We start from the raw sequence: 13754 nt of genomic DNA on the forward strand, positions 1-13754 counted from the left end.
CACAGGGGAGTCCGTGGGGCAGAGGTGGGCTTAGCTGAAGGCGTCCAGACACTTTAGCGCATTTAGCAGCTCCAGAGACGAGCCGGCAGTGTCGTATCTGTGTTACTGTGCAGGTTTTAACAGCCAGCTTAAAGCTACGAGTCTTTTTGCAAAACCGATGACAACTGATCACACTTATCTGGTAATAGCTCTCATCTTGGTCCGCTGAATACACGCCCTCATCCACCTTTTAAAATGACTGGGGATTAACACCCATTTGCTGATATATTTACACCCTCCGGCTGCAAATAGAGCTACTATAAGCCTGCTGCGACTTACATGCTGCTGTGTGACTCATTTTCCACTGTCCCATACTCTATCTTTTCCTGACCTTTGCACACAGAGATGAGGATTACAAACTCTAAGGTCTTTATCCTGCTGTTATATTTGCTGACCGCTCCACCTATGGATGCATGAGTTACTGCCACACACACACACACACACACACACACACACACACATGCTTATCCACCATTCTCAATATTCAGATGGCAGGTAGTATTGTTCTCTCGGGTTGCCCGCTGTGCTCTTACCAGGAAAAGTTACTGCTGCTGGAATTAAGAGATCATGCGTAAATGGCCATCTGTGCTCTGCTACACACACGAATAGCTCCTATAGCTTTGGTGTACATCGAGTATTTAAATAGCCGCCGATCAATTTATAGCCTCTATATATCATCAGATAGGACTTGTCATCGACCTGAGACAGGAAAATACGTTGAATTTAAGAGCAGAGAAGCAGAGATTAACGTGCAGAACAGAGGACTGCGGATTCCTCTCGTTAGGCTCATGGAAATCCTTCCCCTCATACCTTCACTGATTATTAGTGTTGCTGTTTAGATGAAAGTGACTCACTGTTTGGGCCCACCATCTGTCAGTCCGAGCCATTTTCCAGCTCCATGCAGCACCGCCACCTGTTTGCCGGCTCCACTCTGTGTGTTTGTGCGCTCAGTCACCAAAGCTGCGAATCCTCCCACCTAAACCCAAACAGACTGGCGCGCGAACAACCCACCGCGTTCCCCCCTCCCAGCCGGCAGAGTGGTCGCGAAGGCCGGACTCTGCTGCTAGCAACATCACGCCCAAAGAAACATTCAGGGAATAGTCTCTTAGCATGTTTTATTTACCAACACGCTGCAAAAAGGGAACTAAAAATAAGTAACATTTTCTTGAAACGAGTGTATTTGTCCTTGATTTGAGCAGGTAAATGAGATTATCTGCCAATGGAATGAGTATTTTGACCCCTAAAATAAGATAATGAGTTATTTTGCACTTGAAATAAGATGATTGAGATGAATTGCTCCTATTTTGAGCGCAAAAATCTTATTCCACTGGCAAAACATCTTATTTACCTGCTCAAATAAAGGACAAATACACAAATTTCAAGAAAGTTTTAACTTATTTTGAGTTTAGTTAAGTCTGTTTTCGCAGTGTACCAACACACTGCAAAAAGGGAACTAAAAGGAAGTAAAAATTTTCTTGAAACGAGTGCATTTGTCCTTGATTTGAGCAGGTAAATGAGATTATCTGCCAATGGAATGAGTGATTTGACCTCTAAAATAAGATAATTAGACATGCTGCACTTGAAATAAGATGATGGAGATGAGTAGTTCCTATTTTAAGTGTGAAAATCCTATTCCATTGGCAGATCATTTAAACTTGCCTGCTCAAATCAAGGACAAATACGCTCATTTCAAGAAAACTTTACTTCCTTTTAGTTCCCTTTTGGGCAGTGGCTTATCTCTATGCTTAACTCATCAGACAGCGATAATGAATCCGAGCCAAAGGACACTCTTCCAGCAACAGCTCCAGTAGTGTTTAATAAAATACAACGTAATCATACAATTGTGTTCTGGTTTAGATCCAGCCGCACGCAGTCTAATTCAACACGGTTATACTGCAGTCCAGTCCAGGTCCTCAGGGCCCCGCTGTTCGTGGTGTTTTAGAAACGTCTCTGCTCCAGCACACCTCATTAAAATATCTGCATTGCCTCCTCCGCATGCCACCAAGTCCTGCAGAAGCCCCTTAATCACGCGTGCAGTAGGTCAGACGTACGGCAGAGGGGAAACACCTAAAACATGCCGGCTACCAGGTCCTAAAGACCAAGGACTGACCAAAACTGACCGAGACGTGTTGGTAAAGTTTAATAAGTTAAACATTAATATAAGAATTGCTTCAGATGCATTTAGGGATGGAGAAATAAAATAAGAAGCGTGGCACATTTGTTTTTCCACAGAAAAACAAAGGGGAATGGGGGATTAAATTTGAACCTTCTTTAATTCAACCAAAAAGTTTGTTTCTGTTGGTATTTGAAAATTACAAGGCGTAAAATTACAAGGGTAAAATTAAATCTATCATCGTCATTACATTAGTATCATTGTTGTTATTTGTCAGTTTTCAGTCACATCTGAACAAATATTGCATCAAAAAAAAAAAGATCTTTATCCGTCTCAGTAATCAGACCTCATTTCTGCAAAGCTTTGTGCACGGAGGATGAAGGGCCTCCTTGTCAACACCCTAATCTTTTGTTTCCTCCACAGATTCTCGGTCACACTCAAGTCAGGACTCTGGCTGGACCATTCCAAAAAAAAAAAAGAACATTTATATCACATCAAGCCAGAGGAAATGCGGCAACATGAAAAGATTAAGAATAACAGGCTTTATTGAGTTTAATGGTGTGATAACCCACATCATTAAGCCAATCAAGAGGGCAGATCCAGGCTATAAACAAAAAAAAACGGTAGGAGACATTAGAAGAAGAATGAAAGGTGAAGCGAGAGTAAGTTTTAGGCATTTTATAATAAGTGCTTAATCCTACTCTACATGTATGGCATAGTGAGGCTACAGCATCATACAGCAGAAATGACTGTCAAAGAGTTGGGAGGGGTCTCTGCTCTCTGACTGGCATAAGACCCCCGCTTCTCCCAGAGGCGGGCCGCGGACGCTGGACGATGGCGTCTTCATAAAAACATGAACACAGACCACAAAGGTGCGCACTGAGTGACCAGAAAAGGAACAGAAAAGAGAGGAGACGGCCTCCTGCAGGTATGTCTCCTGCTGTCGGACATTATAATTTTTGATTAATGATTTGAATGCTTGAAGAACAAAATATGTGTTTGAAACTACTTGCAATGCTTGTATCGAACCCCAAGGTTTGTAAAGTGTCATTTCTGTCACTTTACAAACCTCTGAATTAGCTTTAGAGGCCACCTCAAAAAAAATGAGGGAAAGAAACCTGAAGGACATATTTTACTAGGCCAAATAAAATAAATGATTCAGTTTAGACAGAACAATAGAGAGCCCATAAACTGCTAATAAGCAAAGATCCAGTTTGTGTTAGTAATCTAAATAGCCAAAGATTTTTATCATCATGACATTAATTTTAATTTTAACTGCATTTCAGTTTATTGTACTTAAAAAACTCTCAACCTGGTAACCAATAAAGCAGAGGGTTTTGAAAGACGTTGGCGTGATCTGTTTGTCTGAAAATGTGCAGGTGATTTTTCAGCATTTTTAGGAAGATGTTTATTATTCTAAGATGTTCCCGACTCTCAGCACTATTCAGAAGTCATGGAAGGATTGCTATCAGACAGCCAACCTTTCCTACCAAAGCATTCAGCAACCAGAAGGAAAGATGAGATGAATCATGATGAGACACTACAGAGCGAGGAAGAAACCACCGATCAGGGTAAACCATTTTTCTACTTTTCAAGGATCTGATCAAATGACGTCTTCTGTATTCACGCTCGTGTTTGCATCTGAAAAACAGATAATTTTTATGCATGTAGGGACACACACACATTTCATAACTCTGTCGATGTATTTTTGCCACTCTCCCACCCCAATTTCCCCATTGTGGAACAATAAAGGTATTTCTTATCGTATTCTTCTCATTTAAATAAAACTTATAAATCTGATCAGTGCTGTAACCTGTAATATGTTTCTGGCTTTCCCAGACCAAGATACAATGACGAGAGAGGGTCTGGACAGAAGGAACGTCTGGGAGCCGAGTGTTTACTACGCCCTGGGAAAGGAGTCGTTTTATTTTGTTGGACAGGAAATCAACATCCGAGAGTCAACGGACTCATACGGAGCTCTGATTTGGCCTGGGGTGAGTCCCTCCACCACCGGTCTGCAGATTCACTGGACACAAGTGGTGGTTCTTGAGTGAATATTCCCCTGAGCAAAGCATGCCTTCTGCACCCCAACCAATCAAAATGTAAGGAATCGTCTACATTTTGGTGCAGACCTGCACAAAGCAAGTGAAATTTTCCCCTTAGCTAAGCAACCAATGACTAAACATGTATAGAAACAAGGAGAAATCATTTATGTTACTTTTCATACATGTGTGCCGCCCCCTCCCCCCTTTGTATTGCCACCCTGGGCAACTGCCCATGTGGCCCACATCAACACGGCCACTGTGGGTCAATGTAAAAACGACGGTAAGAAATGTGTCTCTTTACAGGCCATAGCACTGAGTCAGTTCTTAGAGAACAACCAGCAACAGATGAACCTGATGGACAAAGCCGTGCTGGAGCTCGGAGCTGGAACTGGTTTGCTCTCCATAGTGGCAAGTTTGTTAGGTGAGTATGTGTTTAGATGGTTTGTAAAATCATAATGCTGTTACTGTGTGTTTAAATGGCTGAAAAAATAGATTGATAGGTTAGTTTTATAATAACTAGTGTTGTGCCAATGCCATTTTTTGTCCTGGATACCGATACCCGATACCTGGCTGTGCAGTATTGGCCGACGCCCATACCATACCGATACCATCTGTCTGAAATTGATGTGTGTGTGTGTGTATATATGAAGAACTGCATACTACTTAGGGTAGTATAACTTTTTATTGCCTACCTGGAATGGGTGACAATAGTTGATTAAACTTTTGGCACTCAAAGGCCAAAATAGTGCAACATTCGTGAAATTATAACATGTATAATAGTAGTCGGGAGAGAGAAGGCTGCGTTCAAGTGACATACAAACATCAAAATGGTATCGGTGCCCTATTTGTTGGTACTCGCCGATACCGACACCTCCATTTTAGTGCTGGATCTGGGCCCCGTCCGATATTGGTATTGGTATCGGTGCAACACTAATAATAACCAATAGAAATGAGCCTAGTGACCCATTTCTAGGAAATCTTTAAAAGGTACAGTCACCGAAATCATTCAAACCCCCAGCAAATTTTGATTTTATTTACTTTTATTAAAACTGACAAGTTTGTTTGTGATAAGAACTGAGACAAGAATCTTTTAGAAGACAATAAATCTATGTAAAATGTAGACGTGCTAAGACGGTCAGGGGGAGTTTGGTTGTCTGGTGAATATAGTTTGTGGATCTGGAGGAGGCTCACAGTGGTGTTTTCTTTGTGGTGTTTTATGGGGTTTGCTGTGGGAGAGCAGGGCACCTGTGCCGCTCTGTGTGATTTGGACTCCACCAGGGCCGTCCGTCGTCTTCAATCATGTAGCTGTCGTTGTAGACACTGTCTGGTTTGGAAGCATCAAGGTAGCCTCTTGAGGTAGACAGAGACAGGAGGGCTGTTCATGCTCCAAAAAAGTGATTTAATGATCCATCTAAGTTGCAACCAGAGCTTTTTTGGTGAGGCGATGTCCACTTGAGATCTGCACAATGGCCGAAAGAACAAGGACGTGTTCTGGGCACCTTTTCCTAGTGTCATTGGGAGGAAACCCTGTGGAAGACTCACAGTCTGTCCTAGGAATGAATGGATGGATGGATGGATGGATGGATGGATGGATGGATGGATGGATGGATGTTTTTTTAAATTGGATGTTGGACAAATTGCCATTTTATTGGTTTAAAAAGATGTCACCTAAAGACAACCGTCTCCTGTCTTTAACAGGTGCTTGGGTGACGGCTACTGATCTACCAGACATACTGTCTAATCTGTCCTTCAACCTCCGGCGGAACACCAAGGGCCGTTCCCGCTACATCCCCCAGGCGGCCGCCCTCTCCTGGGGTCAAGGCCTGGAACGAGACTTCCCCTTCCCGTCCTACGACTACGTGCTTGCGGCTGATGTGGTGTATCACCACGACTTCCTGGAGGAGCTGCTGAACACCATGCTTCACTTCTGCAGACCGGGCAGAGGGACCACCCTGCTTTGGGCCAACAAAGTTCGATTCCAGTCGGACCTGAGCTTCACAGAGCGCTTTAAGAGCACTTTTAACACGACGCTGCTCGCCGAGGTGCCGCAGGAGAACGTGTGGATATACAAGGCCACAGCGAAGGAGTGAACCCGTGAGATTCTACGTTACAAGATTCCTGTGTTTAAGCTATGTTTTCTTTTGATGACCTAAATCAGTGAAAGAAAAAAGGTTGGTTTGCATTTGCCAAGTAAGGTCACGTAAAATCAAACAATGAAAGAAAGCAAATACTTTCCAAACGCCGATCCAGTTTAGAACTGCGTGACATTCCTTGACTGGGGTACAGACAAAAGCAAAGTTCCTGACACATGTTTTACATGAATAAACTATTTTATTGGAATCTTTTTAAACATTTCCTACTTTTAAACAATATATATATATATATATATTTTTTTTAGAAATAAATCGCTTTGCTCTTAATTAGTCTCCTATTGTTATTTACTGACCCAACAAAAGTCTTTCACTCAAAGTTATTCATAAGAAGTGAAAATCATTGAATAAAGGTTTCAGAAATATTTAAAAACAAGTTTGAGCTTTTGGACATCATAGCATGCAGTAAAACCATTTTTTTTTATCACTTATGAAGGAAAAAAAACAAACACTTTCACATAAATGGCATACAATCTATAGCAGCAGAGATGCAGTGCGGACAAATAAACATTTTAAATGTTCAGATCATTCCTGACAGCACCAGATGCCGAATCACCTAAACCTCTAGCCATTAACGGGGATTTTAAAGTATGTTAGATCACTGCAAAAACGGATCTAAAAATAAGTAAAATGTTCTTAAAGTTAGTGTATTTATCCTTGATTTGAGTAGGTAAATAAGATTATCTGCCAATGGAATGAGTACCCCTAAAATAAGATAATTAGACATCCTGCACTTGAAATAAGATGATTGAGATGAATTGTTCCTATTTTAAGTGCAAAAATCTTATTCCATTGGCAAAACATCTTATTTACCTGCTCAAATCAAGGACAAATACACTAATTTTAAGAACATCTTACTTATTTCTAGTTCCGTTTTTGCGGTGATGGAAAAGCGTTATATTAATTCAGCACATGAACACATAAAATTATATCGTTTTGAATTACGTGTCTTTAACTAAGTGAAGTCCTTTCCAAATTAAAGCTTCGCCTTTATTCTGTCCTTCACATTTCCAGGTAGGGAAACCGGTTCGAGACTTTTTCCCATCTGCAGTCAGAAAGTTCAGAAGACACATTTGTCCTTCCTGGAGGTTTAATTGATGCATCTTCTAAAGAAAAACAAGTCGATAAACTGTATCGTTCCTTTATTTTACGATATGCAGCAGGTCGAGGACTTTGGCTGCTCTAGGATGGACTCTCTGCGGAGATCATTTGGGATGGTGCCTTCAGGCCCCCAGAGGTTCAGCTCTCCGTAAATGCCCATGTCAATCATCTCCTCCTGCCAGGGGATCGAGATGTTGCCCGTGGAAAACTCGTCGAAAAATGTCTTATCGGGCTCCTCCAAGGCGACCCCCCGCACCGAGGAGAACGCCCCAACGTCGTCCAGGTCCTTAGCGTAGACTACCTTAGGGTCAGGGACAAAAGGAGGCGGCAGAATACCTGAGGGGTACAGAAATCAGACACGTATTACCGCTTCAGAGACCTTGAATAATAAAGTTGGAAAAAGGAAATCAATACCCGTTCAACCTTTTAATACTTTATCACGTTTTAACCACCAACTACATGAATTTCATTGAGATTTGATGTGATAGACCGACTCAAAGGAGTACAAAATTGTGAAGCGGAAGGATATTATGTTTTTGTTTTTGCAAAAAGATATATAACACTGAAAAGTGTGGCATGCATTTGTATTCTGCCCCCTGTAGCTCAGTCTGTATGTTTTGGGTCTTTTTTTGTGCTGAAAGGGTAAACCTCCCCCACAGCTGGCATCCCTGCAGCATGATTCTGCCACCACTATGTTTCATGGTGGGGAGGGTATTTCCTGGTTATTGACTTCTGAAGGCGTTTGGCTGTTCTAAATGCTAATTAGGGACATCAGCAAAGCATCTCAGATTTGTACCGGCAAAAACAACACATGTAAATCGTGCGTCATTTCTTTCTGCTTCATAATTAGTTAATAAACTCTCGGTCTTTCACTGAGAATCCTCTAAAAAAAAAAAGTTAAATGAATGTTGTGGTTCTTATAGAAGAAATAATGGAAAAAGGTTCAACGCTCTGTACCTGCGTTGAGTTTCCTCCAGTTAATCTCTTTGAAAAAAGGGTGCGCTCGGATTTCATCGCAGCATCCGTTCTTGAACCCCATCCTCTGGTCGACCTCCTTGGCCAGCAGCCCGTCACACAGAGACTTTGCGTGTTCGCTGAAGTTATCTGGATAGGTGACCACGCGGTTCAGCATGCGCTCCTTCATCTCCTCACGTTCCACCTGGCCAGACGACAAACACCCTCTCATCAGCGCTTTTATCATCATTATTTCTGCACAAATCAACACCTGCAGCTCCAAAATGACAAAAAAAAAAAAAAAAAAAACACACACCTTTTCTCCTCGGTTTCTGAACGGATTCTTAGCTGCAATGAACTCATACAGAGTCACCCCCAAGGTGAAGTAGTCCACCGAGGTGTCGTATTTATCTCCTTTCAGCATCTCTGGAGCCATGTAACCTGCAAGAGGAAGACAAATATGTGAAATAAATCTTGCAAAATTAAACTTTACTGACTCTTTTTTGCCCGTGCGTGTCCTGATTTGGCACATAACAGGGGAAATAAGGGATAAATCCCTGCTGCACACTTGATTTTATTCATCTAAAGGCATATTTGTGGCTTCTGGATTAGACAGCAAGGAGGAAAGGCCAGTTATGAAAAGACAAATGTGGCAAAGGGGAGAGAGAAAAGAAGTAAAGGTGGGAGGACAGATGTCATGACGATTGGGAGAAATACACAGAAAAAAAACAAAGGTGGTCACAAAAGGAGAGAATAGGGAGCATTCAGCAAAGCTTTGGTGATTTTTAGGGTAAAATAAGGCCTACCTGGTGTTCCAGCATAGCCTTTAGTCATTGTTTTCCCTTCTTTCAGCTCCACAGCAAGACCCAAGTCAGATATACGAACATTACCTGTTTAAACGAATCAGGTTATATCGTCAAATGAAGTGAAAAACATGCAAATTTCGCACGAGCATTCGGGTTTTCACCAAAAGCATTTACCGTCGTTGTCCAGGAGCACATTTTCTGGTTTGAGATCACGGTAGATGATTCGTTTCTGGTGGAGGTGCTCCAGACCCTGGATGATCTGAGCAATGTAAAAACAGGCCCGGGGCTCTTCAAAGCCGGGGTTGTTCTCATCCACCAGGTAGACGTGGTACCTGGGCAGAGAAAACGGAGGGTTCGAGTCTTCCTAACGCCAAGAACGTCGCCGAACGGTAGTAACGTGCACAGATGAGAGACACGGGTACTGTAATTCTCATTCTTAGTTTTCATGGGTTTTAATTTGCTTACGTTGCCTGGTTTTAAGCAAGGAAATAAACCTGAAAACCATCAAGAAAGTCACGTTTTCTGTAAAAACTCAATTTGAACTCGTTTTCAACTTTTAATGACGATAAGAGGTCAGTGCTGTAGGAGAGCCCTCAGCAAGCTTATGCTTTCCCCTTTAAATGGACTCATTCATAAAGCATTCCTGCACGGTCATATTTGCATGAACCGATTCTGGGCTTCAGCGACTCTGCTGTTCATGAACGACCCTCCATTTGAATGACAAAGTTATGTCCGCCTCAAAGGGCCAATGTGCAAAATATCCCAATTAAACGCATTCGCAGAACCTAAAGATAAATGAGAGACTTTGGCGCAGTTGCTGAAGCTCCATCAGACGTCTCAACTCACTGAACTTTAAACCACGTCTCCTACATCAGTTATCTTCATGTTCAAAATGAATAAGATGAACGCTAAGATGAATTAAAAAAAAAAAACAGTTTCTCTGTGGTTTGTGATGTGGATTTACTTGAGGTCTCCTCCATTCATGATGGTCATGACCAGACAAAGCTCCTCCTTTGTCTGGAAGGCGTAAGCCAACGAGACAATGAAGCGACTGTGGACCTTCTCCAGAATCCTCTTCTCCACCATTGCCCCCTACAGGGAAAAAAAATTAATGAGAAGGGTTTTTAAAAAAAAAAAAAAAACTGACATAAGTCCCAAACAGAAGCTACAAGAGAGCTTTGTGCATCTGAGCGAGGGTCCGTGTCATTTTTTTGGGAGGAAGTGGGGACGTACATTTCACAAGATGACCTCGGACAAGTCAAGGGCAAGATATAACTGTGCAAGGAGTTCCCTTCAGAGGAGCTTTTCAGTAAAGCCCCCAGTAATCACTCTATCCCCTGTCTCAGTGTTTAATTCTGCAGGCTAAAGCCAAACGAGACAGAGGCAGGGACAAAGATGATTAGCGCTGGTGCAGCCTGGCCCGGCGCGGAGCACTTTTACTAACACAGCTGGTAAAAAATGTCGAACAAAGTAAGGAAACCAGCGCTAGATTTAGCAACTGAACATTTTACACATTGAAACTGGCACGGATACAGCAGTGTGGGCAACAAGCAGCGCCTTTTTCACATCTAATTTCAATAAAGAAGTCTGAGGTTTGATATGCACTGGTAAACCCGTCGCACTATGTCGTCAGCACAGTATCTACTAGTACTAGTATCTACACTGCAAAAACAGAACTAAAAATAAGTAACATTTTCTCAAAATTTGTGTATCTGTCCTTGATTTTTGAGCAGGTAAATAAGATGATCTGCCAACAGAATGAGATTTTTGCACTTAAAATAGGAACAATTCATCTCCATCATCTTATTTCAAGTGCTAAATGTCTAATTATCTTAATTTAGGGGTCAAAATACTCATTCCGTTGGCAGATGATCTTGTTTACCTGCTCAAATCAAGGACAAAAACACTATGTTTAAGAACATTTTTGCTTATTTTTAAATCTGTTTTTGCAGTGTACCATCAGCTACTAGAGACTTTTTAGAAGCAAAAAACTCGCAGGCTGCAACATTTCAGCTGCCATGCATTCAAACTGTGCTTATATTATATATTTTGTGACTTGGATGGACATTCAGTCTCCTTTATGACCAAAGCTGAGCGATGTCTTTAGAGAGGTGCAGACTACCTGACGATGGGAATGAAAATAGTCTGTTTGCAAAATTGTACTTTATCAAAATCAACATCATGATCATCAGTTTTCAACATTGATTTCGCAAAATTATCTTGTCTTAATATCAGACTAAACTGGTTCTTTACTGATGCTAGAAGCTTGTTTTTTTGTGGGTTTTTTTGCAGACCTATTATTATAGATTGCCATCAACAAAAAGTATATTGTGCTTTCCCCCCCCCCCCAGTCCAACTCTATCGACATTGGTTTGTTTTTCAACGCCGTCGCAGGGCCACCCGAGCAATAGCCTTATAGGAGATTTTAAAAAAAAAAAAAGGGTTTAGGGCTTTTACCTCATAGCCTTTCCTCTTCTTCAGCCTCTTCTTGTTGAGTTTCTTACACGCGTAAAGTTTCCCGGTGGCCTTCATCTGACAGGCAGACACCTCCCCGAATCCTCCCTTCCCCAGCACGCGGAAGTCCAGGAACCAGTCCGCATCCATGGGCTGCATCTCCAGCCACTTCCACTGCAGGAACCTCTTCAGGTACATGCTCTCCAGAAAGAACGTGTACGGGGCCTCTCGCAGGTATTCCAGCGTCTTGGCCAGCGACTCGGCGAACAAATCATCCCCTACGGCCTCCAGGTTCTCCTTCACCTTGGCTATGATCTCCTCGGGAAGGTACGGGCAGAAGTGTTTGGCAGACGGGTCCATGTACCTCTGGACGATCTTGGAGGCCTTCTTTGCCCTGTCGGAGTCCTCCGCCATGTCGTAGTCCTCGATGTCTTTCCACAAGCGAGAAGCGCCGAGATACTCTTTGTTCGCTTCCAGGAACTCCCTAAAGAGGCGTTTGCCGATGGGCTGCTCAACACAGACCGAGTCGAAGGCCAAATCTAGGGTGTCCCTCAGGCCCTCGCAAACGGTGATGTGGGGCAGCTTGAGGCGGGCGTGGTACTTCTTGTCCCGGGCGGTCGCGGGGTTGGAGCCATCGATGCTTCCGCGTGCGTTGATGTACGCGGAGTTTGCCACCACGGTGGTCAGTCCTCCGATATCCATGTCGAGAGCAGGGAAGGCGTTAGGCGAGGGCGAGGGGAGACATGGCGAACAGAGAACCTGCTAATCACTCTCCAGAAACGAGGAGGGAAAGGGGGAAAAAGGAGCGAGGAGACAGGAGGCAGAGGAGTGATAGAGGGAGCATGTGGGGGGGAGAATGCAACTCAAGAGGACTGCAGCACACTTTGAGGACTGCACCACACACACACAGGAACACACACACCTGAGTCAACACCTTTCAGTAATCCATTAACACCCCAATGCCCCAGACAAAGTGTGCGAGCACCTGCTGGAACAGTACGACTCCACAACCGTGCGCAGGAGTAAACTGGCTCTTTACCAGCAGACACGACTTGTGTTGCTGTGGTTTGACAGAGAAAATGTCTAAAACTAACTGAGCCCTGACTATTAATACAATAAAATGAGTTTCTCACATGCGTTTGTCCTAGGGTTTCAAAGAAGGTTGCCAGAGGGGCAAGTGTATGGAGATTATGTGTCATAAAACAAGTGAATGTAGTCCATAACTTGGTGACACTGTGGGAAAATGTTAAATGGGTTTCAGATGTTTTTACAAATCAGTTTTTAAAAGGTGGTGTGCATTCGTTTTTAGCCCACCTTCACTCTGATTGTCCTCGCCCAATTGGTAAATTAAAAAATATAGTCCATTTGTCTGTAATTTACTTAGTATTGATATATATACTGCTCAGAACAATAAAAGGGAACACTTAAACAACACAATGTAACTCCAAGTCAGTCACATTTCTGTGAAATCAAGCTGTTCACTTAAGAAGCATCACTGATTGACAATCAATTTCTCCTGCTGTTGTGCAAATGGAATAGACAACAGGTGGAAACTAGAGGCAATAAACAAGACCCCCCCCCCCCCCCCCCCCCCGCCCGCCCCATAAAGCAGTGGTTCTGCAGGTGGTGACCACAGACCACTTCTCAGTTCCTCTGCTTTCTGCCTGATGTTTTGGTCACTTTTGAATGCTGGCGGTGCTTTCAGTCTAGTGGTAGCATGAGACGGAGTCTACAACCCACACAAGTGGCTCAGGTAGTGCGGCTCATCCAGGATGGCACATCAATGCAAGCTGTGGCAAGAAGGTTTGCTGTGTCTGTCAGCGTAGTGTCCAGAGCACGGAGGTGCTACCAGGAGACAGGCCAGTACATCTGGAGATGTGGAGGAGGCTGTAGGAGGGCAACCACCCTGCAGCAGGACCACTACCTCCACCTTTGAGCAAGGAGGAACAGGAGCACTGCCAGATCCCTGCAGAATGACCTCCATCAGCCACAGATGTTCATGTGTCTGCTCAAACGATCAGAAACAGACTCCATGAGGGAGGTATGAGGGCCTTACGTCCACAGGTGGGGGTCATGCTTACAGCCCAACACC

General features: G+C 43.3%; 2 protein-coding genes across 4 annotated transcripts; one reads left to right on the plus strand and one right to left on the minus strand.

Moving 5' to 3' along the window:
• Window positions 1–2805: 2805 nt before the first annotated feature.
• On the plus strand, window positions 2806–6547 carry zgc:172067 (S-adenosylmethionine-dependent methyltransferase domain-containing protein). 3 transcript variants are annotated; one of them, XM_036139141.1, is made up of 5 exons: window positions 2806–3080; window positions 3591–3723; window positions 3992–4146; window positions 4501–4618; window positions 5896–6547. In XM_036139141.1, exons 2-5 carry the CDS (start codon window positions 3606–3608, stop codon window positions 6285–6287), a joined length of 783 nt encoding a protein of 260 aa, XP_035995034.1. In that variant the 5' UTR covers window positions 2806–3080; window positions 3591–3605; the 3' UTR covers window positions 6288–6547. The 3 variants fall into 3 exon arrangements, with proteins under 3 accessions (XP_035995034.1, XP_012719919.3, XP_035995033.1); XM_012864465.3 differs by having other exon boundaries at window positions 3601–3723; XM_036139140.1 differs by lacking the exon at window positions 2806–3080 and having other exon boundaries at window positions 3471–3723.
• An 841-nt stretch (window positions 6548–7388) lies between these two features.
• LOC105927605 (rhodopsin kinase GRK1) lies at window positions 7389–12557 on the minus strand. Its single transcript, XM_036139142.1, has 7 exons — window positions 11666–12557; window positions 10173–10300; window positions 9383–9540; window positions 9209–9292; window positions 8719–8843; window positions 8406–8607; window positions 7389–7784 (listed from the first exon to the last, which is right to left on the minus strand). Exons 1-7 carry the CDS (start codon window positions 12362–12364, stop codon window positions 7495–7497), a joined length of 1686 nt encoding a protein of 561 aa, XP_035995035.1. The 5' UTR covers window positions 12365–12557; the 3' UTR covers window positions 7389–7494.
• Between the last annotated feature and the right edge of the window lie 1197 nt (window positions 12558–13754).

Source organism: Fundulus heteroclitus, chromosome 7 (genome assembly GCF_011125445.2).
Source record: "Fundulus heteroclitus isolate FHET01 chromosome 7, MU-UCD_Fhet_4.1, whole genome shotgun sequence".
Taxonomy (NCBI): domain Eukaryota; kingdom Metazoa; phylum Chordata; class Actinopteri; order Cyprinodontiformes; family Fundulidae; genus Fundulus; species Fundulus heteroclitus.